This window comes from Microcebus murinus, chromosome 3 (assembly GCF_040939455.1).
Source record: "Microcebus murinus isolate Inina chromosome 3, M.murinus_Inina_mat1.0, whole genome shotgun sequence".
Taxonomy (NCBI): Eukaryota; Metazoa; Chordata; class Mammalia; order Primates; family Cheirogaleidae; genus Microcebus; species Microcebus murinus.
The window spans coordinates 61,063,560-61,090,073 of NC_134106.1; the positions used below are offsets into that span (position 1 = coordinate 61,063,560).

At 48.2% G+C, this 26,514-nt stretch overlaps 1 protein-coding gene and 1 pseudogene across 2 annotated transcripts; one reads left to right on the top strand and one right to left on the bottom strand.

The window, feature by feature from the left end:
- Positions 1 to 6,049: 6,049 nt before the first annotated feature.
- Positions 6,050 to 8,176, bottom strand: LOC142869966 (N-acetyltransferase 8B-like). Of its 2 annotated transcripts, none has more exons than XM_076000473.1 (2): positions 8,034 to 8,176; positions 6,050 to 6,909 (listed from the first exon to the last, which is right to left on the bottom strand). In XM_076000473.1, exon 2 carries the CDS (start codon positions 6,832 to 6,834, stop codon positions 6,151 to 6,153), a length of 684 nt encoding a protein of 227 aa, XP_075856588.1. In that variant the 5' UTR covers positions 6,835 to 6,909; positions 8,034 to 8,176; the 3' UTR covers positions 6,050 to 6,150. The 2 variants fall into 2 exon arrangements, with proteins under 2 accessions (XP_075856588.1, XP_075856587.1); XM_076000472.1 differs by lacking the exon at positions 8,034 to 8,176 and adding an exon at positions 7,516 to 7,623.
- Positions 8,177 to 9,440: 1,264 nt separating this feature from the next.
- LOC142869928 (activated RNA polymerase II transcriptional coactivator p15 pseudogene) lies at positions 9,441 to 25,276 on the top strand (annotated as a pseudogene).
- Positions 25,277 to 26,514: the final 1,238 nt, after the last annotated feature.

Genomic DNA, 26,514 nt, shown 5'->3' on the forward strand with positions numbered 1-26,514 from the left:
AGGATTGCTTGAGCCCAGGAGTTTGAGGTTGCTGTGAGCTATGCTGATGCCACATCACTCTAGCCCGGGCCATAGAGCCAGACACCGTCTCAAAAAAAAAACAAATAGGCCAGGCACAGTGGCTCAGGCCTGTAATCCTAGCTCTCTGGGAGGCTGAGGAGGGCCGATTACTCAAGCTCAGGAGTTGGAAACTAGCCTGAGCAAGAGCGAGACCCCGTCTCTACTATAAATAGAAAGAAATTAATTGGCCAACTAATATATAGAGAAAAAATTAGCCTCGGCATGGTGGTGCATGCCTGTAGTCCCAGCTCCTTGGGAGGCTGAGGCAGCAGGATCACTTGAGCCCAGGAGTTTGAGGTTGCTGTGAGCTAGGCTGACACCACGGCACTCACTCTAGCCTCTAGCCTGGGCAACAAAGTGAGACTCTGTCTCAAAACAAACAAACAATAACAACAACAACAACAAAACAAATAAATAAATTAACTCTTGTCAAAAGGTAGAACCCCAGTGTCCACCAACACATTAATGGATAAAAAGGGGTGGGACAACCATACATTCCTCAGCCTTCAGAGAAATGAGATTCTGATGCACACTACAACATGCATGAATCCCAGAAACATTACACTGAATGAAATAAGCCAGACTCAACAGGACCCATACTGTATGGTTTCACTCACATGAGGCAAGTTCGTGGAGACAGAAAGTAGAACGGAGGTAACTAGGGGCCAGGGGAGGAGAGAAACTTGAGGGGTGATTGCCTAAATGGGGACAGTTTATGTTTGGGATGATGAAAAGTTCTGGAAGTAGATTGTGGTCACAGTTCCACAACATTGTGAGTATAATTAATACCACTGAACCGTACACTTGAAAATGATTAATGGTACATTACGTATACTTTGCCATAATAAAAAAATACAAAAGCAAAAATCAGGGGAGGTTCAGAAGGCTCAGGCTGGCAGGCTTTTCCTGCACATACCCAGGTGCCCACATGCGTGCCCAAGCAGATACATGTGCACAAGAAGCAAAAACAAAAATGAAAAACAAATTAATTCTATCTTAGCCAGTACACTATTACATAAAAGCAAATCTTAATGTTACCAACATTTTACCATGTTCAGAATAAAATATCCCTCAAACCAAGCAAATTACTCCTGAGCTGAAGAAAGCTGCAGGGAAGTCTGGAGTCAACAGCCTAAATGTTCTCACTGCTGGGTCCAAGTCACTGACCTCTAAGATTATCTGAGACCGAGTCTCCAGAGGAAGCAGGAGGGTGTAGGACTGCAGGAGCCAAGCCACGCCTAAACCCAAGGAATTTGTTTCTTCAAGCTCTTCAGGCAGCGACTCTGACAGTGAAGTCGACAGAAAGTTAAGGAGGAAGAAGCAAGTTGCTCCAGAGAAGCCTGTGAAGAAGCAGAAGACTGGTGAGACTTCAGGAGCTCTGTCATCTTCCAAACAGGGCAGCAGCAGCAGACGGGGCAGCGTGTCTCAGACTGGGAAAATGTGGGAGTGAAGTGTTCGGGGCTTTAAAGGGAAAGTTCTAATTGACATTAGAGAATACTGGTTGGATCCAGAAAGTGAAATGACCAGAAAGAAAAGGTATTTCTTTAAACCCAGAGCAACGGAGATAGCTGAAGGAACAGGTTTCTGACGTTGATGATGCAGTGAGAAAACTGTCAAATCCAAGCCATGTAAATCCTGTACTGTCTTAGTGATTTTAATCTGTCTTTTCACATTGACTTTTGTTTTCTAAATGTTGTTCTCCAAGCTATTCTATGTTTGCATGCAAAACAATCTGTAATATGAATACTTAGTTTCTGTGCATTATTAAAAATGTTCTGAGTGAAAAAAAATTATCTTAAACAATGTCCTCCCTCAGTCCTACTTTCTGGAAAACCCTTAGTCTCCTACCCTACATTTGCCCAACAAGTCACAAATCTGCACTCTGCCATTCCCCGGCAGCCCACGGGCTGGCATCACCACTGCCAGAGCCCCCGGTCAGGCAAAGCCATCTCTCCCTCTCCCTCCCTGTCCTTCTTCCTTTCTTTTTCTCCTCCAACCTCTCTCTCTCTCTCTCTCTCTCTCTCTCTCACACACACACACACACACACACACACACACACTTACAAACACGGCCAGCAACATCCTACCTCTGCCAAAGTCCCAGACTATTAGGCACTGACTTTCACATTTAGGTTTCGCAGGCAACAGGCGGTATCACTTGTCTTGGCAGACGGGGACTCAGACTCACACTCACAAGAAGGGTCCTCACAGCCTCTATCCAGTGGGCTGGGGTTGAAGTTGGCACCTCCCACGATCCCTCGCTCTGTAAGGGCTGACTGAGCACAGCAGCAAATCTTCCCATAAAAAAATCCCTCAACATCTTTGCTCTCTCTGACCTTGTGAGTTCTTGGAGCCACCAAACTCCTCTTTTCTCCTAATTTATTTAGATGAAATTTACATACCATAAAATTAACCATTGTGAAATGTACAACTCAGTGCCATTGGGCACATCCACAGTCTTGTGCAAGCACCGCCGGTATCAAGTCCCCAGACATTTTCATCACCACAGAAGGAAACCTGTACTCACTGACCCATCCCTCCTCACATCTCTGCCCCTCGAACCCTGGCAACCCCAAAGCTGTTGTTGATAAATTCCTTTAGAATTTCCTCATTTTGGTCTCAGATTTCATGGCAGAACGTCTTCCCTGTCATATGGAGTGTCTCGGTCTGAAGGTCCTGCTTGACCTCCCGGTACCCCAGCCCAGTCTCCTGACCCTATGATACCCTCCCCCCAGATTCACAGCCAGACATAGTCAGTTCCGCAGCTGTGTCTGAATCCTGCAGGACAGCAGTGCCCACAGCCCCGCTGCCAGTGAGTGTGGTGTGGGGAGGGCACCAGCCCCCCTCTCTCCCTGGCTGTCAGCGCCCAGCATGTCCCCAGGATGACCGGGCAGTGGGGAGCGGCCACCAGCAGAGGGCGCTCCCGACCTCTCGCCTCATGGACGGGGCCTCAGAGTTGCATGCAGAAGGAAGCCGTCCAGCATTGATACTATCATGCTAATATTGCTCTTGTGGGCATAGTAGGCTTTGCATCCACACTTCTTTTTAGCAAGTTTCAGGCAATGCTCCTGCCGCCGGTCTGGGGACCACACTTTGAGTAGCAAAGGCCTAAGTTACAATAACTGTCAGAATAAAAGCAAGAGAATTCCTTGCTGTCAGTTCAAAGTTAGTCAGCTCCTGAACAAACAAGGAGCTGGGGAGAGGGGAGAAGAATGTTCCAGTGAAGGGAACAGCAGTTCGAAGGCCTCAAGCGAAAAGAGCTTCAGTTGTTGCAAGAACTAGAAGGGGCTGTGTGGGGCTGGGCCAAGCTCCACCATGGCTCTGAATTTCTGGAAGGAGAAGCCCTGTCCCTCCGTGTAGCCATCCACCGATGAGGGTTGGGCCCCTTTTCATGTCCTTCCATAGGGCCCAGGAACCCCTCATCACCTCTTAGGACAATGCTTACCTCCTTGCCCCTAACCGGGTCTCTCAGCCACCTCTGGGCGTAGGTCCCAGGAGGGCTTGACCACGCCTGTGTGGGATCAGTGAAGAAATTTCATTGTCATAGACTAAATCTTTCAAAGCACAGGAACCACTGTGGGCCTCCTTGGTCCCTGGCCCAGGTCCACTGCTCACCTGGAAACTCCTCCCGAGGGCACAGGCCTTGCGGGGCAAGGAGAGCTGGGCAGAGCAGCGGGGGAGCCTGGCACCCTCTTCCTGCCTCGGAAAGGCTGGGCCCCAGGGCCCCACCAATCAATAATAAGCAGGAACCACATCTCCGGAGGTAACAGCAGCTCAGTTTAAAACATCGGTGGTGGGGGCAGTTTGACAAGGGATTCCATAGTTGGGTTTTCAGAGAAGCACAAGGGAGGCGGCCCTGACGAGGCCGATGGCCTGGCAGAGAGGAGTGCGGTGGCCCACGAGGCCAGGGGGAAAAGAGACCAGCACAGAGGGGTAGGAGGACAGACTGGAGGCCTGTGGTCCTAGGCAGCAACACGAATGCTTGGAACTATGCCGAGCTCATGGATAAGTGTCTCCATTTAGGTGAAACCTGCCTGCAAAGCCAGTTGGCAGGAGTATGTTTGGTGTGGCCTGTCTGACCCTTCAGAAGTCAGCTGCAAGCAGGGAACACTGCCAGGGCTGGAGAGGACCCCAAATACCGCCTGTGTGTCACATGACCCTGGATGGAAGGGCGCCTGGACTTCCTGAAACACCCTGTAACAGAGGGAATGGCCTGAAAAAGGTGGGGGGAAATATGTTTCCAGTCTCTCACTAAAAGTGACTTCCCTACCTTACCTGCCGCAGGCAAGAGGCTTGGCTTGGCTTGGCTTGGCCAGCCAGGGGATTGCTTTCTTTGTAAAACCCTCTCACTCTTTAGAGTGTTAATTCTGTCTCTCCCTAAAACTGGCTTCCCTGCCTGAGACCAGCAGCTGGGCCAGGGGAGGGTTTTCTTTGTAAAACCCTATCACTCTTTAGAGCAGGCGTCCTCAAACTACGGCCCAAGGGCCACATGCGGGTGTTTTTGCCCATTTATTTTTTTACTTCAAAGTAAGATATGTGCACTGTGCATAGGAATTTGTTCATAGTTTTTTTAAATCTATAGTTCAGCTCTCCAACGGTCTGAGGGACAGTGAACTGGCCCCCTGTTTAAAAAGTTTGAGGACCCCTGTTCTAGAGTGTTAATTCTGTTTCTCCCTAAAACTGGCTTCCCTGCCCGAGACCAGCAGCTGGACCAGGGGAGGGTTTTCTTTGTCCTTTGCATTGCAGGAGATATGGAGGAGCTGCAGGCAGTCCCGAGATAACCCAGGCCACTCTGGCCTGGCTCCAGACTGGTGGGGGCTCCAAACAGACTCTGGAGATGAAAGGACCAGAACTATTAACTGTAGTTGACATCAATACCGTGAACCTGAGAAGCCCCCTTAAAAACTCTGTATTTTCGAATATGGGGGAGGAAAACAGGATTTGAGGATCATAGTCTGCCTTTTTACTCCTTAACTAGGAAAGGAATAAACATCTCTTTCCTTCTCTTCAACCACTTGTCCTTCTTCTTCTGATTCGGCCTGGTGGCCAGGTGCTGAGCTTTCAGTAACAGGCCAAGGACTTGACCTCTTATTTGGGAGAACCCAGTGAGAGGCTCTGGACCACTCACAGGGGCACCATGTTGGTGATGAACTAGCTGGGAAAGGGGCTTGGTGCCCCAACATGACCACAGGCCCAAGTACCAACTTGCCACTGGATATGAGCCTAAGGCCTGGTGTGGTCAGACCCCCGGTACCTATGAAAATCTGGAGTCTCTCAGCTTTTGGGGACAGAGGCTAGGACCCAAGTGTGACAGATCTGGGAAATGCACAATCCCATGCCCTCTTCCCGAACACATCGGAAGACCCAATGCCCAGCCTAACTTCAGTCCTGCTGGGAACCCAAGGCTGGGTCCAGGTTGATCTCATGTTGAATTCCACCTTCTATCCCCAGCCACCTTCTTCTCTCTCAGAGACCTTCGACCTAGAACAGATAGACTATGTCATTGTCCCCGATTCTTCCCCATAACCACCTCCCACCCCTTTGCCACGTGACTTTGCTGCTACTCTCACTGCAGAGGCAGATCCACCTCTTCCCCTGACCCCAGGGTGTCAGCAGATGCGACAGCTGCTTCAAAGTACATTTCCTCATTTCTGCTTCAGTTTTTCCTTCTCTGCAATTACCTGAAAACCATGCCTGAGCTCAGCTGTGGGATATGAGAGCTCCATCACCCTGTCACTTTAGCCAACCGCATGGCCTTTGACAGTGGGGTTGGCTCAGCCACCTGAGACCAGAGGTGCTGCCCAGCCAAGCCCAGCCAAAACTGCTGACCTGTAGGCTCATGTGCTAAATAGTTGCTTGTTATTGTTTTGTGGTATTTTCTTATGCAACATCATCATGACACTACAAAACGAAATAGACATGACCCACAAAAACTGAATGGACCATTACCCCATACGCCACCACCCCACCAGACACTGGGGCTCTGATGTGAACAGCCAATAAGCTTTTATTGTGTCAGCACTGAAAGGCAGCTCTGCTAATTACTGCAGCATGGAGGATCCCCTCCCGACTGATGCACAAGGAAGGAGATCACGGGCCACCCCCCTGAGCATAAAGGAGGTGGTAGATGAAATGAATTGTATGAACAGCCACTAGCCTGAAATCTATGCTGTGAAAGGACTGGCCTGTATTGCGGAAGCCCATGCCCTGGTAGAGGCCCAGAGCTGACACCTGCATTGTGGTGGTATCAAGGACAACCTCACTGTAGCCCTGGTCCCGGGCAAACTGGAGGACAGTCCTGACCAGGGCTTTTGCTATCCCCTGACCACGGTGCTCAGAGGACACACTGAGGTGAAACAGCTGCAACCGCTTCTCCTGCAAAGTGAGGTGATCAACAGGCAGAGCTCCCACTGTGCCCACCACCTTCTTCTCAGACTCAGCCACCCAGAAGCAGGAGCCAGGCTCACTCAAGTAGGATTTGGTGATGTCAGCCATGTCTGTGCGCAACATCACGTCCACGTACTGCCTCCAGGGACGTGCAGCAAGGAACCACAGGACGGGGAGGAGGCCGAGGCTGAATGTGAGAGCCAGGAGCCAGGAGCCAGAGACCAGGAGTAGGGCGAGGGGCCCCCCAAGTAAGAGCACGAGAGTCCGGGGCAGCTTCAGCACGTGGCGGAAAGTGGCGGGAATGTGCTCGGTTATTCCCCGGGAAAGCAAATCCACGACCCACTTGTGGTCGCTCTCCTGGTATTTTCGGATGAGATAAGGGGCCATGGGGAGACCCCTGCGTCTTGAATGTTAAGGTCCAACAGAGACAGTGAGGAGTCCCCGCACACCTTCCTGGCAGCCCTGGAGAAGAGACAGAAAGCCACGTGAGTGCCCCATGCCTCACAGTCTCGCAGGGACGGGGAGACCCTGCTCCAGATGTGTCTTTCTGATTTTGCTCACGAGGAGCAGGCCACCTCCACTGCGAGAAGGGACAGTCCAAAAGACCAGCATTTAAATCCTGGTTCCCTCGCTTTATAGCTGTGTGACCTTGGGCAGCTCCCGTAACCTCTCTGAGCCTATGTTTCTTCATCTGTAGAACAGGGTAAAATAAAACCTGCTTTGTGGGGCTGTTCTAAGGATGTAATAACTTCTATAAATCTGTGGTATATAAAGTAACTTCCTTTCTACCCTCTTTACCCTTTTTTGGCTCTCTCAGCTTCTTGGTATATTGGGATGACACCTGCAGCAGCCAGGCTAATGTCCCCAGCGCTTTCTTCTCTCCCCAGAAACCATGCATTGCAGAAATCCTGTCCTCACAAGCACAAGTTTCAGCAAGGGCTCTTTCCCCCTTGACTGCATAGTTTTACGTTGCTGAGATGCCATAAGAGGCAAATACCAAGAATGGCCCAGCCTCAAGATCTCGAGGAAAGTCCAACTCAGAGTTCTGTCCTTCCACCCGTCCCTCACCTGGCACCGCAGGAGCTTTGAGTGTCCAGCGCAGCCTGAGCCCTCAACCTCTGATGGCACCAAGGAGAGACTGTCCAGGGACTGCTGCACCTCTGGGGACAGGCATGGATGCTCAGTGCCCTCATTGGCTGGCTCCTGGGGGTCTGATAATCATCAACCTCAGGGTCAAAGAGCTGGGCTGACTCACCAGGGAGCGCAGTGTGCATTCCCCTTTGTGGTCACTGGGAAATGTGGCTGGAGCGGGTACGCAGGGAACAGCACCGGGTGCTCCCTCCCTGATGCCCTAGACCTCTCTTGCTGTGGCACTTCAGGTCTGGAGCATCTCCCACTCGGCACACCTGGTGCTGTCTGCGACCCACCCTAGTCCCCTGCACACAGCTGCTAGTGCCATGCACCCTCTGCTCGGTCATCGCCGGCCAGAGGCCAAGTCCCCTGACTCAGCAACAAGGTCCCTCACAGCTAGGCTGTTTCCACCTGGTCCATGAAAAAAATCAATGGTTGGCAGTTTTTGCACTTACCTCACCCCTTTCCAACTTTATTCATCATCCATTCATTCATTCACTCACTCCACAGTTGTGTGTGATGCACACACGACGTTCTGGATGTCAGGTTCAGCTGGGAGCAAGGCCGACACAGCAGACAGGCACAGCACGGTGTGCACCTGGTGTGTGTTCTGCTTGTTGGGCAGAGCCTGTGCCAGAAGAGTGGTTGAACATTTCCCACTGTCCAGGTAGCAGTAAAACAGGCAAAAGCCAAACAAACCTGAAAAATATAGACGTTGTGAGCTATCAAAGGGAGGCTTCCCTTCCAAAAATTAACTCGCGCCTCTCCCCACAAGCACTAAAGTCGCCAAGCAGGTAAGAATGAATGTACTCAGGGCTTGCTGAAGGCAGGGTCACAAGTGTAAGCAGGCCTTTCTGTGTAATATTCAGTTAATGACTGTCCTGGGCCAGGCCGTGCGGGCACTTGGGGTGAGCAGGGAAGCCGGCGGACGTGGGGTCTCACGCTTGGGAGCTGCTCAGGAGCTTTCGGTGTCTGGGACACAAGAGGATGCCTCTCACGGCCGTGATGACCACGACGAGGGTGGGGGGAGGGAGAGGCACTGGCTGCTCCCAAGGGAGGGCCAGAAGCAGAGGGAGCCTGAGCAAGGCAGGGTGAGGGCAGCGTGTCAGGCTGAGGGAACAGAAGCCTGAAGACCCTGAGGTGGGACGCAGGGAAAGCCTTCATGACAGGTGGGCCGTGGCTGGAGAGAGTGGGAGAGGGGGGCTGGTATCTCGTCCTGGTGACGTAGTTTGGACTCTATTCCAAGAGCAAGGGGAGGCTGTGGGCACTTGCTGTGTGTGTGCGCGCACGTGCACACGCTCACGGGCACACGCATCACTCTGGCTGCACATGGACAGTGGATTTGAGGACGCGGGGCTGGAAGCAGGTACCCCGGGAGGCTCGTGCAGCATCCAGCTGGCACAAAGGTCCCTAGTGCAGGTGTGCAGGGTGCCCTCTGCACCATGGTACCTGGCCAAGAGGAGCTCGTGGGCACTAATTCCAGCCTTCCTCAGCTTGCCAAGCCATGAGCGTGGCACGGAGCTGAGTCTGGCCTAAGGACAGGGCATCTTTTTCCTATTTGCTCAAAGGCATTATTTGCCAACCAAACTGGGCTTCCAGCAGGCTGCGTTACTCGAGCCGGTGCCTTATTCAGGGTTCACAAAGGAGCCTGTGGGCCAGCAGAGGCCCAGGAGACAGCAGGGGATCGACCAGAGTCAGGCAGTCAAGATGGTGACACAGGGACCAAGGGAGGTGCATTAGGGGCAGAAATGGCAGGAGTTAGAATGATTCACACAGGGATGAGGACAAGGAAGGGGTCAGAGATGACAGCCACGTTGGTGGCAAGGGCTTCCACGAGGACACTGGAGAGCAGATGCCGAAAGATGGAGACTCGCCCTGCAGGTGCCATCCCGCAGCCGTCCTTGTCACAAGCCAGCAGCTGCGAGCTGGCAGCTGGGATGCAGGGCCGTGGTGCAGCCTGCTGGGATCCAGATCTCTGGCATCTGAGGGGACCTCCAAGGTAAAGTCTAACTATGACAACATCAGCTCTGGTGGTGAGTCTGCGGATCTTTGTTAAATTGTTCTCAGTTCATTTCAATGTTTCCTATGAACATTTCAATGTTTAGCTAAAGTTGACCTAGGAAGCAAAGGGGGTGCACAGAGGGCTCCAAAGTGCACTTGTGTGTTCCCAAGGTGAGTGCGACTAGTACTAACCAGCCAGAAAGCTGAGAGTCAAGTGCAGGGCGAGGGGCTTGTCTGTCCCTGGGCTCTCTCTCCCTGTGAGCGCGCTGGTTGCCGTGGCTTCCCCAAAGCACAGCTGCCTCGGTTTCCTCCAGGCTTCTGGTCTCTCCCAATGTTTAGTGTCACTCCTGCATTTTTATGACTCTCCTGATAGAAGCCTGGGTTTTCTTCATGAGACCTGAAAGATTCATTAATTCAGTGAACAAAACTCGGCCAAGTGCCTGCCGTGGGTTGGAGGCCTGGCACCTGTTCAAAGGAGATCATTTCTGAAAAGTCTTCTAGCTCTAGTTAAATTCTCAAGTATTAAAGAAATGGATAAGTCCTAGAGCCTCCTTGGAAGCTGGGCTGGATTTGGGCTTTTGCTACAAATAATGCCCCAAGTGCATAACTAAAGTTGTGTGTCTCTAGCCTGTACGTAAAAGCTGTTATATTCAGGTCTGCTTTGTGACAGCCAGTGCTTACCAGTGAAGCCTTTCCAAGGAAAGAGAGCAAACGAACAACCCAGCGTCCCGAGCTGTCTCCACTAAATCTCATTCCAATTCCTTAGAGTTAAGATTTTCTTGAAAGGAACATGCAGATTTATACAAAATACTAAGCCAGGTGGTCTTTCTTTCTTTCTTCTTTTCCTTCCTTCCTTCCTTCCTTCCTTCCTTCCTTCCTTCCTTCCTTCCTTCCTTCCTTCCTTCCTTCCTTCCTTCCTTCCTTCCTTCTTTCTTTTTTTATGTTTTCATTACGTTATTTTTATTTTATTTTTTTATTTTAGTGTATTATGGGGGTACAAGTGTTAAGGTTACTTATATTGCCCATGCCCCCTTCCCCCCTCGAGTAGGAGCTTCAAGCATGTCCATCCCCCAAATGTTGCACATCTTACGCCTTGTCTTTCCTTCTTTCGTTCTGTCTTTTTTATTTTGGGGGAATAAGGAAAACACCATCTTTTCACTGCACAGATTCTGTGTTAGGCTGGGAATTACTGGTGCTATGCTGAGAAGTGACAGGACACTGCTCTCAGAAACAGCAAAGAAAATGAAAACTAGGAACCCTAATACTTTGTGTTAAAAGAGAGGAACAGCCAGGTGCAGTGACTCCTGCCTCTAGTCCCAGCTCCTCGGGAGGCTGAGGTGGGAGGATCCCTTGAGGCCAGGAGTTCACATCCAGCCTGGCAACACAGGGAGACCTGAAGAGGGCAAGAGAGGCCCTCTGTCCCTTTTCTTAGAGCATTTTCTTTAGAAAATGTGTCATTGTAAATTCTTCCTGTGCCACTTTGAGATGTAGACAACCTGCAAACTTTTGTGACAGCTCAATAAACCTCTTGCCAGTTTTACAACCCAGGACGGTCTTCCTCGAAGACCTGGGGGCCCCTCGTTTGGAAACCTAATCATCAAGGGAGATAGCGCCCCCATCTCGTGTCGCTTCCTCTCCGGGTTGTAAATTGACCTGCTGTCATCAAGAGAGGAGTTTATTTTTTCTGTGCATCAAGCTAATTAGCGAACACAGATGGCCAGGGGGATGTAAGATGAATCTAGGATAAACTGGGTGTGGCCAACGGTGCCGTGGAGCCCCCTCACCCGAGTACTGGTTGCAGCTCATCTTGGGAACAGGGACAGTATGGAATGGGTCTCAGAAGGGGTTGCCTCCCCGGGCGGGGCCGACAGGTGGAGTTTCTTCCTGTCTTTGCAGTCTCTTAGCGGATTGCCTGTGGTGTGCATCACACTCTGCTTTAATACATCTTCAATGACAGAAGTGTTTTCTTTCTCTTCCACCTCTGCAGAGAGGCTCTCTGGGTTGGGAGGAGATTTTGTTTGTAATCTGTTTGTCCACCGTCAGAGGACGGGCTCTGCGGGCTCAGGCAGTGCGGAGCACGTCTAGGTCCCCGGCCCAGGCCTTGCGCCTCCTCCAGGCACCCAGTTCAGCAGTGACTGAACTTCTCGGTCTTCCTGAGTTTCCGTCACTTCCACTGCTGACACTCCTCGGGAGTGTGCGCCGGCATGACACCCCCTCCCACCTCCAGTCTAGTCACTGCAGAAAGCCTGGGCAGGCTAGTCCTGCCACCAAGGAAGGGGTCCAGGGATTGGGGTCCCAAGAGAGGAGGCCTGAGGACTGCCCTGCCACGCAGGGTGATGTTGCTTTGCAGTGTCAACTAAAAATAAAATCCTCAGCTCCGGGCTTCCTGAACCCACCCCTTCTTGGCCAAGGGGGACCCCAGAGAAACCTTAAAACTGAGTTCCCAGCCATGACGGGGAGGTCCCAAGCCCATCACTTTACCCCTCCCTTGCTGACGACCATCAGCCTTGTTCCCTGAGGGCCAGACCAGCATTCTTTGCTGATAAAAGGCCACCAACGATGACCTGATGCCAACAGCCTAGGGAACATGCGCAGAGAGGGTTTGGTGTCTGTCTCCCCTTTTTGACAGACAGGGCGGCCATTTCTGAACAGGGACCCCATGAAAGGCCAGATGGCTCCATTGTGCAGGCTCCTGTTTCTCTTCACATCAATATTCTCGACTCCTCCCACAGCTGGTTAAATATATATGTTTGGCCGCCCGGCTCACTATAAACTATTGTTCGCTTGGCCCTGAGGGCAGCCACGGGGGGCCCGTTGAGAGGCAGGGCGAAGGCCCTACCCGCTCGGCCCCAGCCTGCCCTGTGGGGGTCCCCAAAGCATGTCCCTCCTCTCTCCTACCTGGCAGGTGCCCCTGCCCTGGCCTCTTTGAGGAAGAAAGGACAAGGCTCCAGTTCCAGTGACCACCCCTAGCCGGAGCCACAAGTCTGGCCCCTACAAAGCACCTGTCCCTGGGCCTGGGCTCTCAGCCTGGCTGGGGTACACCTAGGCTCCAGACGTGCGTCCCCTGCGGAGACTTCCTTGTGCCCTCACCACCCCCACAGCTCTACTGCCTGGGCAACAACGTCATCTCCCGCTTCCTATAACCACTGACTGTCTAGCAAGAGAGTGGGGGCGAGGCCCTCTGCTTGGACGTTATGGCCTCTAGTCAGCTCCTGCTGAGCTCCACAGCTCCACAGCTCTGTTGAGGTCAGGCAGTTGGCACACACCGGCGTGTGTCCACTGTGGAGGGGAGACCAGGCATCTCCCGTGTCTTCTGCCTGCCTCAGCACTACCAGGTGCATAAAGGAAGAAGAAATGGATGTTTTGTAACAAGAAATTATTAGATACTGGCACCGTTAGAAAGATATTTTCCTATACTGTACAAGACCTAAGGTCGGTATTAATGTCCCACTTTGATAAACGGGAGACCCAGACCCAGAAAGCTGAGGTGTCCTACCCAAGGCCCCAGGTGGGAGGGGGAAACTCAAAGCTAGGTAGCTCTAGGCCCAAAGCCTACGCATTCTTGCTTTTTAGTACAGTATGCTGGCCCACAGGTGTCTGGCCAGTGATGGAGTAGCTAAAAGCCCCACGTGCAAGGAGAACCAGCTCTGTCTGGTGGGAGGTAAGATCCACCCACCAAGCCCCACCACACCCATCCTGTCGCCAGTGGTCAGGCCGTACTTGGCCAAATTCCAATATGTGACTGAGGCCCTGTTCTTTCTTCAAGACCCACTTTAGTGCTACCCACTCCATCAAGACTTCTGACCACTCCCCTCCAGAGGAATCTTGTACCTGATGCCTCCCCCCTTTCAGGGTCTTGCACTTCTCATTAAGCACTTGTATTGCTGCTATTTCTTTTATATATATATATATATATATATATATATATATATATATATATATATATATATTTTATTGCCGTTATTTCTTACTTTTTAACAATGAATGCTTAACAATTAACGAGGCATTAACAGCTACAAGTACCCTGATAAACTATTTTATTTGTTTTTCTATTGCCCTTAGGAAACGGATTATATAAGTAATGAGCAATATATTTTTGGAATCACTGTTCCTCTGAGAGTTGTGGGGTTTGAGGGGAGCATGCCAATGACATCCCATGCTTGCATCTGTGAAGATCACTCCCCTACTGGACCACCCCAGGCTGGAAAGGGCCAGTGAGTTGGAAGGTAGATAATCAAGTGGCATCCTGGGAGTTCACAGGAAGAAGGGAAACATCAACTCAGGCTCCCTTACCTTGCGCTCCTGGAAAGACATCATTCCCCTGACTTCTCATCAAGACTCCAGTAGCCCAACCTCAGATCATTATCCTGGATTCCAGTGAGGACTCATAATTTAAAAGAGATGAGTAAAACAAAATAGCAACAAATCGCTTCAACAGGAAAGAAAATAGGCTGGGCAGTGTGACTCATGCCAGTAATCCTAACACTCTGGGAGGCCGAGGCTGGAAGATCGTTTGAACTGGAGTTCAAGACCAGCCCGAGCAAGAGCGAGACCCTCTCTCTATTAAAAAATTAGAAAGAAATTAGTTGAACAACTAAAAAATATATCTATATAAACAAAATTAGCCGGGCATGGTGGCGCATGCCTGTAGTCTCAGCTACCTGGGAGGCTGAGGCAGTAGGATCACTTGAGCCAAGAAGTTCGAGGTTGCTGTGAGCTTGGCTGATGCCCATGGCACTCTAGCCTGGGCAACAGAGTGAGACTCTGTCCAAAAAAAAAAAGGAAACAGGAAAGAAAGTAGACAGACAGGTCATCCTCAGTAAGATGTTCAGAAATGGTAGGATAATGCTTCCAGGTCTATAGAGAAGAAATGTTCTGTAACCTTTTAAACAAATCCTCTAAGGGAGAGGGTATCAGGGTCCAACAGTCCAATTAGGATAATTCCAGCAGATTGTGTAGGTAGAGTTAACAGAAGGGCAGATGATGAAGGTGTGTGTAGAGGGGAAGGCAAAGATGGTCCAGGAACCCACAGGCCTGAGTGGGAAGGAGGGGTATAGGAACCTGACCAAGGAGCTGAGCAGAGAGGAGGTCCTGAGCAGAAAAGATATCTGGGGACAGACCAGAATAAGTACTCTGGCCTGCTTGCTCTCTTTCTCCCTGGAATCCTCCAATCTCTGTAGGCCCTCGACCCACTTCCTCCTGGCCAAATCCAAAGGCCAGAAACCTTAGCCAGGTCCAAGGGTCAACCCAGCCTGGCTCCCGCCCTCTTGGCCCATTGGCTCCACCACTTGGCAGGGGCAAGAAGGCAAGATCTGAAGCCAGGTGTACCTCTGTTGGTAGGAAGGTGCCCCAGGATCACAGCCTGTGGAAATGAGGGCTCGCCTAGGGACTGCTCGACACCTTTCCTTGTTTGAATTTTTTTTTTTTGAGACAGAATTTCACTCTGTTGCCTGGGCTAGAGTGCCGTGGGGTCAGCCTAGCTCATAGCAACCTCAAACTCCTGGGCTGAAGCGATCCTCCTGCCTCAGCCTCCTGAGTAGCTGGAACTACAGGCATGCACCACCATGCCAAAGTAATATATATATATATATATATTTTTTTTTTAGTTGTCCGACTAATTTCTTTCTATTTTTTTTTTTAGTAGAGATGGGATCTTGCTCTTGCTCAGGCTGATCTTATACTCCTGAGCTCAAACGATCCTCCTGCCTCAGCCTCCCAGAGTGCTAGGATTATAGGCATGAGCCACCATGCCTGACCTATGTTTTGAAATTTTTACTTTTTGCCATATACATGTCTTTCGTGAGACATTTCTTTTCCTGGAAGAGTACACTAAGCATCTGTGGTTTTTGTTTTTTTTTTTTCGGCATATTATGGGGGTACAGATTTTAAGGTTTCAATAAATGCCCTTCCCCCCCCACAAGTCTGAGTTTCCAGCATTACCATCCCCCAGATGGTGCACATCTCACTCCTTATGTATATATATACACGCCTCCCTCCCCCCTCCCACCTGCCCAATACCCTATTACTATAGTACCTATGTGTCCACTTAGGTGCTGCTCAGTTAATACCAGTTTGCTGGTGAGTATATGTGGTGCTTGTTTTTCCATTCTTGGGATACTTCACTTAGTAGTATGGGTTCCAGCTCTATCCAGGAAAATATAAGATGTGCTATATTACCATTGTTTCTTAGAGCTGAATAGTACTCCATGGTATACATATACCACATTTTATTAATCCATTCTTGGATTGATGGGCACTTGGGCTGTTTCCACAGCCTTGCAGTTATCAATTGTGCTGCTATAAACATTCAAGTGCAGGTGTCTTTTTTGTAGCGTGTCATTGGATCTTTTGGGTAGATGCCCAGTAATGGGATTGCTGGATCAAATGGTAGATTCACTTGTATCGCTTTAAGGTATCTCCATATTGCTTTCCACAGAGGTTGAACTAGTTTGCAGTCCAACCAGCAGTGTAGGAGTGTTCCTTTCTCTCCGCATCCACGCCAGCATTTATTGTTTGGGGACTTTTTGATAAAGGCCATTCTCACTGGAGTTAAGACATATCTCATTGTGGTTTTGATTTGCATTTCCCTGGTGATTAGAGATATTGAGCATTTTTTTCATATGTTGTTGGCCATTTTTCTGTCTTCTTTAGAAAAGTTTCTGTTCAAGTCCTTTGCCCACTTTTTAATAGGGTTATTTGATTTTTTCTTGCTGATTTTCATGAGTTCTAAGTATATTCTAGTTATCAGCCCCTTATCAGATGCATAGGATGCAAAAATTTTCTCCCATTCTGTAGGTTGTCTGTTTACTTTCATTACTGTTTCTTTGGCTGTGCAGAAGCTTTGTAGTTTGATCATGTCCCATTTATTTATTTTTGTTGCTGCTGTGATTGTATTTGGGGACTTCTTCATAAACTCTTTGCCTAGGCCAATGTCTAGGAGAGTGTTTCCAACATTTTCCTTTAGAATTCTAATAGTTTCATACCTTAGGTTTAAGTCTGTTATCCAGCGTGAGTTGATTTTGTGAGAGGTGAAAGGTGTGGGTCCTGCTTTAGCCTTCTACAAGTTACTGTCCAGTTTTTCCAGCACCATTTATTGAAAAGGGATTCTTTTCCCCAGGGTATGTTTTTATCTGCTTTGTCAAAGATTAGATGGTTATATGAGGATGGTTTTATATCAGGATTCTCAGATCTGTTCCACTGGTCAATATTCCTATTTTTGTGCCAATACCAGATTGTTTTAATTACTACAGCTTTGTAGTATAGTTTGATATCTGGCATATTAATACCTCCCATTTTGTTTTTGTTGCCTAGAATTGCTCTTGATATTCGGGGTCTTCTTTGGTTCCATACTAAGCGTAAAATTATTTTTTCTATGTCTGTGAAGAATGCTGATGAGATTTTAATAGGTATTGCATTGAATCTGTAGATCAGTTTGGGTAGTATAGACATTTTAATGATGTTGAGTCTGCCGATCCACGAGCATGGTATGGATTTCCATCTGTTTACATCCTCTGCTATTTCCTTCCTCAGTGTTTCATAGTTCTCCCTGTAGAGGTCTTTTACCTCCTTGGTTAAGTATATTCCTAGGTACTTTAATTTCTTTGTTGCTATTGTGAAGGGAATTAAGTCTTTGATTTGGTTCTCAATTAGATTGTTGTTGGCATATATGAATGCCTCTGATTTCTGTGTATTGATTTTGTATCCTGATACTTTACTAAATTGATTTATCCGTTCCAGGAGTTTCTTGGTTGGATCTTTGGGGTTTTCTAAATATAATATCATATCATCAGCAAACAGTGAAAATTTGATCTCTTCTGCCCCTATTTGGATACCTTTAATTCCACTTTCCTGTCTGATTGCTGTAGCCAGGACTTCCAGCACTATGTTGAATAGAAGTGGAGATAGTGGGCAGCCTTGTCTGGTTCCAGTTCTAAGTGAGAATGCTTTCAATTTTTCCCCATTCAGTATGATGTTGGGTATGGGTCTGTCATATATGGCTTGTATCATTTTTAGACATGTCCCTTCTATGCCTATTTTATTAAGTGTTTGTATCATGAAGGGGTGTTGAATTTTGTCAAAAGCTTTTTCTGCATCTATTGAAAGAATTGTGTGGTCTTTGTTTTTGCTTCTGTTTATGTGGTGAATTGCATTTATAGATTTATGTATGTTGAACCATCCCTGCATCCCTGGGATGAAGCCCACTTGGTCGTGATGGATTATTTTTTTGATAAGCATCTGGATTCGGTTATCTAAGATTTTGTTGAAAATTTTTGCATCTATATTCATTAGGGATATTGGTCTGTAGTTTTCTTTTTTTGTTGCATCCTTTCCTGGTTTGGGTATCAGAGTAATATTTGCTTCATAAAAGGTGTCAGGGAGGTTTCTGTTCTTCTCGATGTTGTGGAATAGTTTCTGCAAGATAGGTACTAGTTCTTCTTTGTAAGTGTGGTAAAATTCGGGTGTGAAACCATCTGGACCGGGACTTTTCCTCTTAGGGAGATTTTTAATTGCTGTTTCTATTTCAGCTCTTGAGATTGGTCTGTTCAGGAAATCTATTTCTTCCTGGTTGAGCCTAAGGAGGCTGTGTGTTTCTAGAAATTTGTCCATTTCCTCCACATTTTCTAGTTTGTGTGCATAAAGATTTTTGTAGTATTCATAAATTGTATCTTGTATCTCTTTGGGATCAGTTGTGATATCTCCTTTTTTGTTCCTGATAGAGCTTATTAGAGATTTCTCTTTTCTGCTTTTCATTAGCTTAGCCAAAGGCGTGTCCGTTTTGATTAGGTTTTCAAAGAACAACTTTTGTTTTATTAATCTCCTGAATAGCTTCCCTGTTTTCAATTTCATTTAGTTCTGATTTGGTCTTGTTGATTTCACTTGTTCTGCTGGGTTTGGGGTTGGTCTGTTCTTCTTTTTCCAGCTCTTTGAGTCATTTCATTAGATTGTCTATTTGTGATTTTTTTGAATTTTGGTTATGGGCATTTATGGAGATAAACTTTCCTCTCAGAACTGCTTTAGCTGTGTCCCAGAGGATCTGATAACTTTTCTCTCCATTGTCATTTTGTTCACAGAATTTTTTTATTTCCATCTTGATTTCTTCATTTATGAAGTAATCATTTAGTAGGAGGTTGTTTAATTTCCACGTTTTTGTGTAGAAATGTGAGTTTCTGTTAGGGTTGATTTCTATTTTTATTCCACTATGATCTGAGAAGGTACATGGTATGATTTCTATTTTTTTAATTTTCTTGAGGTTTACTTTGTGTCGTAGGATATGGTCAGTCTTAGAGAATGTCCCATGAGCTGATGAGAAGAACGTGTATTCAGTGGATTTTGGGTAGAATGTCCTGTAAATGTCAGTCAGACCCAATTGTTCTAGAGTTTTGTTGAAGTCCATTATTTCTTTATTAATTTTCTGTTTGGAGGATCTGTCTTGTGCCGTCAGTGGAGTGTTGAAATCTCTGGTGATTATGGAGTTGCTATTAATCAATTTGCTTAGATCCAGTAAGGTTTGCTTTATGAATCTGGGTACACCTAAGTTGGGTGCATATATATTTAAAATTGTTATCTCTTCTTGTTGAACTGTGCCCTTCACCATTATATAATGATCCTCTTTGTCTTTCACTACTTTTGTTGGTTTAAAAACTACATCGTCTGAAATTAGAACTGCCATGCCAGCCTTCTTTTGGCTTCCACTTGCTTGGAATACTGATCTCCACCTTTTACTTTTAGTCTATATGCATCCTTTCAGGTTAGATATGTTTCCTGAAGACAGCATATACTTGGCCTGTCCATTTCTTATCCATTCAGCCAGCCTAAGTCTCTTGAGTGGAGAGTTTAAACCATTCACATTTATTGAGAGAACTGATAGGTAAGGTAGATTACTGTTCATTCTGTTGGGTTGGATATTGTTGCTTTGATTTCTCTCTTGAGCAATTGTAATATCTGGCCTTTAATCTTTGGGTTTTGGTTGTTTTTATATTCATGAGTTTTTATTATGGTGTTCCGTGTGTAACACTGTTTTGAGTACTTCTTATAGGGCTGGTCTTGTCTTGGTGAATTCTCTGAGCCTTTGCTTGTCTGAGAATGTCTTTATTTCTCCTTCATATATGAAGCTTAGTTTTGCAGGGAATAAGATTCTAGGCTGGGCATTGTTTTGTTTCAGAAGAGTGAGAATGGAGCCCCAGTCTCTCCTTGCTTGTAAGGTTTCAGTAGAGAAGTCTGGTGTTATTCGAATTGGCTTTCCCTTGTATGTTACTTGCTTCTTTCGTCTTACAGTTCTTAGAAAGGCCTCTTTAGTTGATATTTTGGTCAGTCTGATGACTGCATGTTGTGACGTCTTCCTGTTTGCATTAAATCTCCCAGGGGTCCTCTGGGCTTCTTGAACTTGTATATCGAGATTTTGGGCAAGGCCTGGGAAATTTTCCTCTATTATATCTTCAAATAGCTTGTCCAACCCTTGAGTGTTTTCATCTTTCCCTTCTGGTAACCCTATGACACTCACATTAGGTTTCTTCACATAATCCCACATCTCTTGTAGGCTTTGCTCTTTTCTCTTATTTCTCTGCTCTATCTCTGTGACTGATTTATTTAATTGGAGGGTGTTATCTTCAATCTCTGAGATTCTTTCTTCTGTTTGATCTACTCTGTTCTTGAGACTTTCCACTGTATTTTGTAGTTCCCTGAACTGATTCTTCATTTCCAGGAGTTCAGTTAAACTTTTCTTCATTGTGTCGATTTCTTTAGTGAACTTTTGTTCCAGGTCCTGGAGGCTTTTTGTGGTTTCTTTGTGTTGGTTATTGAATTGTTCTTGCAGGTCGGTAGGTGTTCTTATGATTCACATACAAAATTCCTCTTCTGTCATTTTGGTTGCCTGATTTTGGTTGGTGTCCGTTTCTAGGGGGCTGGTGCTCCTCTTTGGGGGTGTGTTTTCCATTTTGTTCTTCATATTTCCTGAGTTCCTTCACTGATTTCTTCCCATGTCAATCAGTTGTTGTTTCTTTCCTTTAGGTTTTCATGTGGGTATTCACATGCCTTGTTTAGTTTCTGAGCCAGTAGGTGGTGTCTGTGGGTGAGATTTGACCACTCCCTGTATAATGAGTCAGTAGGTGCCGTGAAAAGGGTGTGCAGGATGCCCTCCCTGTCAGTAGGTGGCGCTTGCTTGGAGGAACAGGCTACGCTGTTGTTTTTGTGTCCTGTTATCAGCTCTTGTTCCTGTAGAGAGGCACTCTAGTGCCTCAGGTGGTCGGTGGGGTCCTGGGACTTCCAGGTGTGTCCTTTTCTCCCCCTCAGTGAGGGCTGGACTAGGTGAGAGTCTGGGCGCAGCGGGTTGGGTAAGCCTGCCCTCAGGCACCACCAATGCCATTAGCAGGGGTCAGAGTTCCGTTCTCTGCTTCCAGGAAAAGTTGTCAGGGAGGGGCTGGAATGGCCCCGCTCAATCAGAATATCTGAGTGTGGGGGTGGGGCTGTCTGAGACCCGCAGTCTGGAGGGGGCCTTGCTTCTTTCCACCCTCCCCAACTCCTCAGCTACTCCTGGGCCTCTGACAGCAGCCCAGACCACATGCCACCGGGCCTTCCCCGGATTGTGATGCCGGCTGGGAGGTTCCCTGCGCAGGAACGCGACCTGGGCTGGGCATACGGCCTCCTTTTGGGGGAGGGTTGCCCTCTAAGACACTGATCTGCCCCTGAAGGTACATAGACCTCAGTAGGATGTTCGCATATCCCTTCTGTGCCCTGGGCAATGTGAGACCTCGGTGCACGGGATCTGGTCTCCAGGTCTCACCTCTGGGTCCCAGAGTTCAAACTGTATCCCCACCAGGGAGAGGAGTTCCGGTCCCAATTCACCCACCGGGGCCCAAGCTGGGTCTGTGTCTCTCAGCCTCAGGGTCTGCCCCATTCTCCTGGGATCACCATGCCAGCAGCACCTGGGAGGGCAGGCGGGTAGGGAGCTCATAGTTTGAGTTCCCTTTAGTCAGCTGTAGGGCCCCAAAAGGGAATGTCCCTTTCCCTGGAGGTGCCTCCAGCTGGTGGCTGTATTGTCCCTCTGGGCAGCCACAGATAGGGTCGGGGGAGGGGAGGAGGAGGCAATATGGCGCCTGCTGTGCAGCTCGGGTCTGTGCACATGGAGGTGCCCCGAGGGATTTGGGAGCCTGGTGCCCCATCTGCTACTGGCTTACCGCTCACTGGCTGGGCTGTCTCTGGGCTGGTGTCTGCAGGTCTCTCCACCCGCTGGGGAGCCCACCAGCAGTCCGAGATGCAGGGGAGGGGAAAGTTGGCTTATTCACCTACCTTTCCCTCTGGTCTCTGGGCTGATCCAGCAGTCTCAGCTTCCAGTTCTCCTCCACAACCTCCTCCCATGGAGTCTCAGGTACCCGTCCTTCTGACCCTCGTTCGATGTAGCCTCGTCTTCTTGCTTCTTTCTTCTAATTTCTGCTAGAATCTGCCTTTTCTGCAGAGGCACTCTGTCTGGCGGTATTTCTCGTCCACCATCTTGATTCCGAGTCTGTGGTTTCGAATGGATAAGTGTGTGTGTTCTGATGGGGAGGTGGGAGGCAGAAGACACTTCCTCAGTAGTTATTTAAAAACATAGAGGGGTCACTAAAATTTGTTCATAGAGCTGGTTAACTCTCATGTGCCCCATGCTGTGAGCTCCAAGGGTGCCAACCTTCCTGCCTAGCCTCCCTCCCCTGGTCCCAGGCTTCTCTGAGGATGGGGGCTGGGTCCCAGCACCCCACCAGCAGGCTCTGTCCTCCTGCTTCCTGGATCTACAGCCATGGGGGCTTCCACTTGTTCCCGGGGGTGCTTCTCCACCTCGTTGGGCCAGTGCTTCAAGCAACAACTGCCACTCTCCCCTGGGTCACATCCCGCTGGGTGAAGACTGGCCCAGAGGGGACCCATGGCTGCACAGAGGAGCACTCAGTTCTTCTCTCTCCCCCTGTGGTCCTTCTCTGCCCGGAGCATTAGGTGACTGGGCCCCAGGCACCCTGATGCATTTCCTCCAGTGCACAGAACAGACCCTCCCTCACCATTTGTCCAGTCAGCTGTGAGTTCTAAACCCCAGGCTGCCACCTGGACACCAGTCTGTATTTCCTGCATGGTTCTTTCTTAAATAAACTTCTTATAACAACACCCATGTCAGCAAAATTTAAATTAAGTTGTCCCCAATACACCAGTCTGAACCCTTTCACATGGATGTTCTGAGGGTGATACATGCAAAAAGTAACTCAAGAGCACTTCACCAGGGTGACGCTCCAGTTGAAAATTCACTATCTCCACACTTTGGCTTCAATGTTATCTTATTCCTGGATACTTTTTTTTTTTAAGACAGAGTCTCACTCTGTTGTCCAGGCTAGAATGCCATGATGTCAGCCTAGATTACAGCAAGCTCAGGCTCCCAGGCTCAAGCAATCCTCCTGCCTCAGCCTCCTGAGTAGTTGGGACTACAGCTATATGCCACTACGTTCAGCTAATTTTATATATATATATATATATTTTTTTTATTTTTATTTTTTTATTTTTTTTAGTTGTCCAGCTCATTTCTTTCTATTTTTTTAGTAGAGACAGGGTCTCCCTCTTGCTCAGGCTGGTCTTGAATTCCTGAGCTCAAACCATCCTCCCACCTCGGCCTCCCAGAGTGCTAGAATAACAGGCATGAGCCACTGTGCCCAACCTTCCTGGATAGTTTTAAAAATAAATTAACTCAGGCCAGGCACAGTGGCTCATGCCTGCAAACCTAGCACTCTGGGAGGCCAAGGCAGGAGGATTGCTAGAGGTCAGGATTTCAAGACCAGCCTGAGCAAGAGTGAGATCCCATCTCTAGTAAAAATAGAAAGAAATTATCTGAACAACTCGAAATATATATAGAAAAAATTAGCCAGGCATGCTAGCGCATGCCTGTAGTCCCAGCTACTCAGGAGGCTGAAGAAACAGGATTGCTTGAGCCCAGGAGTTTGAGGTTGCTGTGAGCTATGCTGATGCCACATCACTCTAGCCCGGGCCATAGAGCCAGACACCGTCTCAAAAAAAAAAAACAAATAGGCCGGGCGCAGTGGCTCAGGCCTGTAATCCTAGCTCTCTGGGAGGCCGAGGAGGGCCGATTGCTCAAGCTCAGGAGTTGGAAACCAGCCTGAGCAAGAGCGAGACCCCGTCTCTACTATAAATAGAAAGAAATTAATTGGCCAACTAATATATAGAGAAAAAATTAGCCTCGGCATGGTGGTGCATGCCTGTAGTCCCAGCTCCTTGGGAGGCTGAGGCAGCAGGATCACTTGAGCCCAGGAGTTTGAGGTTGCTGTGAGCTAGGCTGACGCCACGGCACTCACTCTAGCCTGGGCAACAAAGTGAGACTCTGTCTCAAAACAAACAAACAATAACAACAACAACAACAAAACAAATAAATAAATTAACTCTTGTCAAAAGGTAGAACCCCAGTGTCCACCAACACATTAATGGATAAAAAGGGGTGGGACAACCATACATTCCTCAGCCTTCAGAGAAATGAGATTCTGATGCACACTACAACATGCATGAATCCCAGAAACATTACACTGAATGAAATAAGCCAGACTCAACAGGACCCATACTGTATGGTTTCACTCACATGAGGCAAGTTCGTGGAGACAGAAAGTAGAACGGAGGTAACTAGGGGCCAGGGGAGGAGAGAAACTTGAGGGGTGATTGCCTAAATGGGGACAGTTTATGTTTGGGATGATGAAAAGTTCTGGAAGTAGATTGTGGTCACAGTTCCACAACATTGTGAGTATAATTAATACCACTGAACCGTACACTTGAAAATGATTAATGGTACATTACGTATACTTTGCCATAATAAAAAAATACAAAAGCAAAAATCAGAGGAGGTTCAGAAGGCTCAGGCTGGCAGGCTTTTCCTGCACATACCCAGGTGCCCACGTGCGTGCCCAAGCAGATACATGTGCACAAGAAGCAAAAACAAAAATGAAAAACAAATTAATTCTATCTTAGCCAGTACACTATTACATAAAAGCAAATCTTAATGTTACCAACATTTTACCATGTTCAGAATAAAATATCCCTCAAACCAAGCAAATTACTCCTGAGCTGAAGAAAGCTGCAGGGAAGTCTGGAGTCAACAGCCTAAATGTTCTCACTGCTGGGTCCAAGTCACTGACCTCTAAGATTATCTGAGACCGAGTCTCCAGAGGAAGCAGGAGGGTGTAGGACTGCAGGAGCCAAGCCACGCCTAAACCCAAGGAATTTGTTTCTTCAAGCTCTTCAGGCAGCGACTCTGACAGTGAAGTCGACAGAAAGTTAAGGAGGAAGAAGCAAGTTGCTCCAGAGAAGCCTGTGAAGAAGCAGAAGACTGGTGAGACTTCAGGAGCTCTGTCATCTTCCAAACAGGGCAGCAGCAGCAGACGGGGCAGCGTGTCTCAGACTGGGAAAATGTGGGAGTGAAGTGTTCGGGGCTTTAAAGGGAAAGTTCTAATTGACATTAGAGAATACTGGTTGGATCCAGAAAGTGAAATGACCAGAAAGAAAAGGTATTTCTTTAAACCCAGAGCAACGGAGATAGCTGAAGGAACAGGTTTCTGACGTTGATGATGCAGTGAGAAAACTGTCAAATCCAAGCCATGTAAATCCTGTACTGTCTTAGTGATTTTAATCTGTCTTTTCACATTGACTTTTGTTTTCTAAATGTTGTTCTCCAAGCTATTCTATGTTTGCATGCAAAACAATCTGTAATATGAATACTTAGTTTCTGTGCATTATTAAAAATGTTCTGAGTGAAAAAAAAATTATCTTAAACAATGTCCTCCCTCAGTCCTACTTTCTGGAAAACCCTTAGTCTCCTACCCTACATTTGCCCAACAAGTCACAAATCTGCACTCTGCCATTCCCTGGCAGCCCACGGGCTGGCATCACCACTGCCAGAGCCCCCGGTCAGGCAGAGCCATCTCTCCCTCTCCCTCCCTGTCCTTCTTCCTTTCTTTTTCTCCTCCAACCTCTCTCTCTCTCTCTCTCTCTCTCTCTCTCTCACACACACACACACACACACACACACACACACACACACTTACAAACACGGCCAGCAACATCCTACCTCTGCCAAAGTCCCAGACTATTAGGCACTGACTTTCACATTTAGGTTTCGCAGGCAACAGGCGGTATCACTTGTCTTGGCAGACGGGGACTCAGACTCACACTCACAAGAAGGGTCCTCACAGCCTCTATCCAGTGGGCTGGGGTTGAAGTTGGCACCTCCCACGATCCCTCGCTCTGTAAGGGCTGACTGAGCACAGCAGCAAATCTTCCCATAAAAAAATCCCTCAACATCTTTGCTCTCTCTGACCTTGTGAGTTCTTGGAGCCACCAAACTCCTCTTTTCTCCTAATTTATTTAGATGAAATTTACATACCATAAAATTAACCATTGTGAAATGTACAACTCAGTGCCATTGGGCACATCCACAGTCTTGTGCAAGCACCGCCGGTATCAAGTCCCCAGACATTTTCATCACCACAGAAGGAAACCTGTACTCACTGACCCATCCCTCCTCACATCTCTGCCCCTCGAACCCTGGCAACCCCAAAGCTGTTGTTGATAAATTCCTTTAGAATTTCCTCATTTTGGTCTCAGATTTCATGGCAGAACGTCTTCCCTGTCATATGGAGTGTCTCGGTCTGAAGGTCCTGCTTGACCTCCCGGTACCCCAGCCCAGTCTCCTGACCCTATGATACCCTCCCCCCAGATTCACAGCCAGACATAGTCAGTTCCGCAGCTGTGTCTGAATCCTGCAGGACAGCAGTGCCCACAGCCCCGCTGCCAGTGAGTGTGGTGTGGGGAGGGCGCCAGCCCCCCTCTCTCCCTGGCTGTCAGCGCCCAGCATGTCCCCAGGATGACCGGGCAGTGGGGAGCGGCCACCAGCAGAGGGCGCTCCCGACCTCTCGCCTCATGGACGGG